This window comes from Geospiza fortis, unplaced genomic scaffold (genome assembly GCF_000277835.1).
Source record: "Geospiza fortis unplaced genomic scaffold, GeoFor_1.0 scaffold361, whole genome shotgun sequence".
NCBI classification, from domain to species: domain Eukaryota; kingdom Metazoa; phylum Chordata; class Aves; order Passeriformes; family Thraupidae; genus Geospiza; species Geospiza fortis.
The window spans coordinates 1,039,879-1,046,288 of record NW_005054356.1 but is presented as its reverse complement, the minus strand read 5'-3'; the positions used below and the strand labels follow the sequence as shown (position 1 = coordinate 1,046,288).

The following is a 6,410-nucleotide window of genomic DNA, read 5'->3' as shown; positions in this document are numbered from 1 at the left end:
AGGGGCTGGGATCTGCTCTCCATCCCCTGGAGCAGGAGTTCCCACCCCCAGGGCTGTGCCCAGCGCCGGGAGCTGCGCAGGCTGAGCAGGGATGGGGATGAGCACATGACACTGCACGGCAGCTCAGGGAGCACGGCCGTACCCGCAGGTATTTCCTTATTTTGGGAATAGTAAATTGAACGATGCTGCTTCCCACTGAGCGAGAGCTGGGGGAGGGGACTGTTTTCCTGTACAGTTTGGTAGCTGATTATGTTTATCTTCCTGCTTTAAAAATAGAATCACATCGGGAGGATTTTGTTTGTCGCCAGCATCTCCGGGACGTGGGGATGTCTGCATTGGATAGATTGTGTCTTGCAAAGCCAAAAGACTGGAGCCGTTTGAAGATTATGTAACAGTAAAGGTGCAGATTCCCTTTGGAAAGAGGAATAATGGGACCAGGCATTCAGGAATATCCCTTATTACTGCACAGAGAGACACAGCGGAAGGAAAGCCACAGCCACACCAATGAAAACCACAAAGGAATGGTAAAGTAAGGAAATTAATTTCGCTTTTTATAGTTACTGGAATGTCAACATGCTGGGTTTAGTTAATAAGTGCCTGGCTGTCCTGTTCCCGCTGCCTTCCTCTCCCCTGGTCCCAGGGACAGAAATGATTGTGCAGGATGATGGTGCAGGTCACAAGGTCACAGAGGTGACTGCAGCAATGCTGGAGGCACAGGACTTAGTTTCTTTCTTTTATAAGCTCTTGAATTTGTGAAATCACGTGTTTTTAAAAACAAAATCTGACTATACTGACATAAAAACTGAGAACAAGATGTACAGCCTGGCAAATTAACTCAACTGCAGTAAGGCTAGATTAGATAGAAGGGCACAGTATGATTATTCCTGCTCTGAAATAATATTTTGGAAATCAGTAATGCTTCTTGTTTCTAGAGCAAACACTGTTCTTATTCGTACAGAATATGCTGATTTATTTATTCTGTTTTTACACAGAAATGTATCTGGTTTAATTAAGGAAGCATGTTTTAGTTCTAAGCTGCCCAGATCAGTAATGCCATTCCTTTTGCTTTCATATGAGCTTTTTTCTCTTAATAATATTTTCACAAGCCTATTATAATACGAAATAAGGAATTTTCTTATGCCTTCATTGTGAAATAGTTTGTATTAATACCAGGAGAGACCTTATGCTCCCTGTTCACTTCCATTCCTTATCTTCAAAGGAATAATCTTTAAATTTTGTTGAGAATATGCAAATGGGAAAGACAAGCAAGATTTGGCTTCATATGAAACCTTCATATTGTACTTTATAATTAATTGTGGTAAATTGCAATTGGAGCACCTACCAGGTACTATAAAAATCAATAGTTATAAATATCTGTAATATTTATTATGTCCAAAGAAGCTTTAGGATCCTCTGTCAGAGGATTCTCTATAAGGGCTACATTTTATTATTATATCATCTGATAGAATTATTCACTTTTGCATTAATAATATTAAAAATACAGCAGTGCGTTTGTAGTATAAAAAGTAAAAAGTGGCTATAGTGGCATAGTTCTGATGAACTTTAAGAATGACTGCAATCAGCCCTTTTTTAAACTCAGCTGTACTCTCAAGTTTTTGTTGTACTTCCATTCTGACACTCATATATGCTGCTATTTATATCTGACATTCTGTTTAATCCTTTGTGGTTACAGTAATGGAAAAAGCCATCCAAGCACCAAAGGACTAAATAAACCAATTTCTTATGCGAAATCTCCTCCTGGAAGATTAGGCAAAAATGTATCAAGTGCCATTGAAAAGGTAAATAATCCCCTTTTCTAACAGAAAAATGGTACCTACTCTAAGTCAGCTTCTTAATAACATCACAAACTTTCATATCCCTTCAGATTTCCCATGACACTCAAGATGGTCACCAAGCAAATGTTTATAAGAAGGGAAGGAACCAGCTGGATGGCAATAATCAGTCAAAAAGGTAATTTTATGTTAAGATTATCTGTTTCATTCATAGTCATTTCAAACTGGTTGACAGAATGCTTTTGATGAAATTGGAGCTGCATTTGGCTTAGAGTTCACCATTTATGAGAACAAATTTAAGTTATCAAAATGGAAACTTGCTATCCTGCTTTAGTAAGTTCTCAGGCAAAACCTTAAAAAATTCCAACAACAAATCAGTAGTAGGCAGTGTTATCTCTAGCAGCAATTATTGATTTTGCCTCATTACCAAGTTTCTGTGCCAGTTTTAGCTTCAGTCGTGGGGATCCCCATCCTTGAAGGGGTGGCAAGACCTTTGTAAGGTGCTGTTCAAAGGCACTGACCATTCTAACAGGACATGAACTTCCTTTTCCTTTAGGATCCCCAGTGTTTGCAGCTCACTGCACAGTGCACAAGGACCAAAGAGGAGTCCCCCAGAAAGGAGGCAAAATGAATCCTTCCTGCACAGGAGTCCCCCAGAAAGAATGAAAAATGAATCCTTCCTGCACAGGAGTCCTCCAGAAAGAATGAAAAATGAATCCTTCCTGCACAGGAGTCCCCCAGAAAGAAATCAAAGTGAATCCTTCCTGCACAGGCTCCCCCCTGGCACAAAGGGCAGCACACAAGAAAACTTCTGTAGGGCTAAGGATGTCCCAGTGCAGCATTTTTATTGCAGTAGAAAAGAACAGCTGGGGAAGAATCACGAAGAATACATTGCTGGAGCCAGCCCAGGCTCTTCGAAATGGCAAGAAGCATCTGTAGGTGAAATGTTTCTTGATTTTGAATCGGTGCAAATTATTAAAGAAGATGCTGAAGATGATAGTGCCAGTGACCTCTCTGACTCAGAAAGAATTCCCATTCCCCCCTCTCCCTGCACACCACCAGAACTCATCCTCAGAGCTGAAGAAATCGACCCGCTTTGTTTGGAACACATCCCTGAAATGGGATTTAAAGAATCCGAATATTACTACCCCGACTTCCTTCCCCCTCCTTTCAACTCGTGGGACCTGAAGCAGCTGGCCACCTTTGCCCACGTGGAAGGGAAAGCCGAATTCCGGCCCAAGCCCTCGGGGGCCCTGGAGAAGTACCTGGAGCGCCTGCTGCAGCTGGAGTGGCTGCAGATGCAGACGGTGCAGAACGAGAGGGGCCGGGCCACCAAAGGGCGGCCCCAGACTGCCCCCGGCCCCAGCCGTGCCCTCAAGAGCCCTGGAAAAGGCAAAGCCTTGCTCAGCCCTGTGCCCCCCAGGCAGGCAGTGCCCCAGGAAGGGGCTGCCAGGCTGCCCAGGAGCTGTCTGGGTCACAGGGCAGAGCCCTGCTCTGAGGAGACTCGCCCGGCGCGGTCCCTGAAGGTTCCTGAGAGAACTGGGGGTGCAGCACCTCCTCAGAGGAAAACTGGTGATGGAAGGAGTGACCTGAGAAGGAAACCAGCTGCAAAGCAGCAGCTTCTCAATCTGCAGCCCCCCGAGAGCAGCTCTAAAATCCAAAGTGTTGGTAACATCAGACCCCCTAAGCAAACCCCAGCATTCCACGGGGCAGCTGCTCCCATCAAAGGCTTAAAAACACACATGTGTACAAATCCAAAGAAAAACGGCAATGGCAGCAATTATGTTCCTCCTAGAAAACCAACAGTGGACAGGAAAATAAAAACAAATGGCACAAAGCAAACACCACGCAAATTTCAGTGAATGTTGATGCTTCTTGACTGCTAGAAAGCATCTGGCCAGTGCAGAAGAATCTTTTTTTTCCTTCATAGGAAGATCCTGAGAAAAGTGTTCCTGGCACGTGGTTCTGAGTCAGCACTGTTCATTTCTATAGATTTGATCTTAAGCCAGCAGGAAATGTTTTCTCTGAAGGCAAATGTCTTCCATTGGTCTTTCCTCAAAAATATTTATAATTGCTCAGTGAGGATAACAATAGCACGGTGTGAAGTTTAGAGAAGTGTAGAACGTCCTGTCTGCACCAGCTGAGTGTTCCTTGTATTTACCCTGCTGGGTGTGAGGGAATAGGGTCCCATGCTCTTTCTCCTTGCCCAGATGTGCTTTTTGTAAGACAGGTTTGATTTTGGTGTTTTTATAAAACAACGGAGCCTGTTATCTATGCAAAGTCAACTCTAATTCTTCACAGAAGATGATGAATTGGATTTTTTGGATGAAATAGGTATTATTTTTTTGAGAAGAAGAAGAATGGAGATAATGTTTTGAAATATTTTAATGCAGAAAGAATTCTTTTTAAGACAAAGTATTAGGGAGCAGACAGCTTCAATAATGACAGATTAAGAAAACAGAATGTGTATTTTTATACCCTGGAATCTTCACTGTGTTTACAGACAGCTTTCCTGGAAGTTCATTTTGTAGGCCTTGATGCTTTTTGTCATTTAGGGGAAATGACCAGATTTCAAATTGCACATGGATATATTTGAGTCATGCAAACTAAGGCTTTTAGCAGAGACTGTGTGGCCTAGTTTTCAGAACTGGTGGCCTCTCAAAACATAAGAAACAGACTCTTAAGAGAAGAATTTAAAGGGTGTTGTAAGTTCAAGTAAAGATATATTTTGATACAGAAGATACCTATTTTTAGTCATCTGAGATGACTCGTATTTACCCTGTGGTCCAGTCTAGCTTGGCTTCTTAAGGCTGAGGGAGGTGAGATGGGGAAATGTCCTGCAGAAGGAAATTGTACAGCCAGGATTGGGTCCTGTCCTTGGGCCTTCTGTCTTCTCTTGTGTCTGTGAGATACAGGAGAATACAAAGGACAGTTCAGAGAATATTCAAGTGTCACTTGATCTATTACAATTTCAAATCAATCACAGCAGCTGGGGACAGGATCTTGTCAAGATGAAATTCTAAAGAATGTTTTTTACTTTCACTTTAAAATCCTGCTCAGCCTATTTTCCTCCTCAGCCACCAGTCCCAATCTTCATGAGAAGTGAGCTGAGCTCTGATGGACCAGATTCTGCAGGAGGATCCTTCACATTGTGATAGAAAATGAAAAAGTAGCAAATACTAAAGAGTACATTATGTATATAGCTAAATTGCACTTCTCTTGGTGAGCTCATCTTGGTTTTAAGATGCTTAGCTGTTTCTATCTTTCATTGTGCCTATCAGATCTTCAGCTTTGTAAAATTTCAAAGCATGAATTTATATGTAGTTTGAAAAGTGAGAATATTAAGAAATGTAGTAATAGAGTATTTTACAGTACATAAAAACATTGCTCAGGAATAGCCTAAGAAATATTTTTAGTGGTTTTTTTCCTAGTCTACTGGAGACCAAATGTGAAATTTTGAATTGGTAAAAGAAATGAATGTAATAGACAGTATTACATATCCAGAATCAGTATTTGTAAAGTTACACTTAATATGAGTTGTAGTTGCATGTACATTCAGCTCTATGCAATTCAAGTGGAACTGAACCTGAGATGCTCGGAGAGCAGAGGAGGTGGCTGTGTCAGAGGTGTGGTGGCACTCAGGATGGGACTGAACACCAGCAGCTGCAGAGGACCAGCACATCCCAGGGTTGCTGTTTCACCCTTTTGTTTTGGTCCAGCCTCATTCATTTCAGCGTTTTTAGATGAAAGGTTCCTGCACCCAGTGCTCGTATTTCAAGCTCTGGCCAAATTCTGCAAGCCTGCCTTAGCCAAGTGTTCCTGATTCACATGAGCAGTACTGAAAAACAGGAGAGCTGCTTTGCCAATAATCAGGATTTTAATGCACTGTTCTAGTTCTGTTACAAGCTCCAAACCTGAGGTGAGCAGGATCCAGGCAATAATCAGAATAACATACTTTTTTTTAAAATTCTGTTGAATGCACTAAATAATTTAGCATGTTGTTATAGCATTGAATATTGCTGGATGCTAAATTTTCTAAATTGAAGCTTTCCTGGGTTGTAAGGAGGGCATGTAGATACAGGCACATTTTGCATGATCCCTTCTCTAAGAATAAATAAACTCCATTTCAACCAGCTGTGACCAGAGCAAAGGTGATTAGCACTGGGAAAAGTCTTTTGTCACAGAGGTAGGAAAGTTTGAATGTAATATTTGTCATCTTATGGACACCAGTCTGTTGTTGGAGACTGAAAAGGGAAGCAGGTGGAGGTGGTGATGGCACTTTAAAGAACTCTGAGAACTTGTTCATCTCTGGGCTCCACCTGGCCAAGTCGGTTTGTCTCATGTGATAATCACACCAGTCTAATTTCTGTCATTGATTTGGTACTTCTGACACACTCGTCTTTGTTCAAACACAGAAATTCTGTGTTTGTCTCAACAAACAGCTCTTGGCTGAGCAGACCTCCAAGGGCTGGGTTTTATCCTGTTTCTGTTTTAACTTCACTGTGTTCTGGGCCTACAGATGAAAAGAGCTCCTTTTATGAAGAGGACTGTGGTTTATATTTCTTTCATTTTGTATAGATGGATATTGTCTTTAGCAGCACTTCTGAACAGAACAGA

The 6,410-nt window shown here is 41.9% G+C and overlaps 1 protein-coding gene across 1 annotated transcript; it reads left to right on the top strand.

Annotated features, from left to right (window-relative positions):
- The first annotated feature begins 14 nt into the window (after nt 1–14).
- Nucleotides 15–3,868, top strand: FAM217B (family with sequence similarity 217 member B). The gene is made up of 5 exons (XM_031059115.1): nt 15–148; nt 277–529; nt 1,694–1,799; nt 1,886–1,971; nt 2,350–3,868. Exons 2-5 carry the CDS (start codon nt 429–431, stop codon nt 3,653–3,655), a joined length of 1,599 nt encoding a protein of 532 aa, XP_030914975.1. The 5' UTR covers nt 15–148; nt 277–428; the 3' UTR covers nt 3,656–3,868.
- Nucleotides 3,869–6,410: the final 2,542 nt, after the last annotated feature.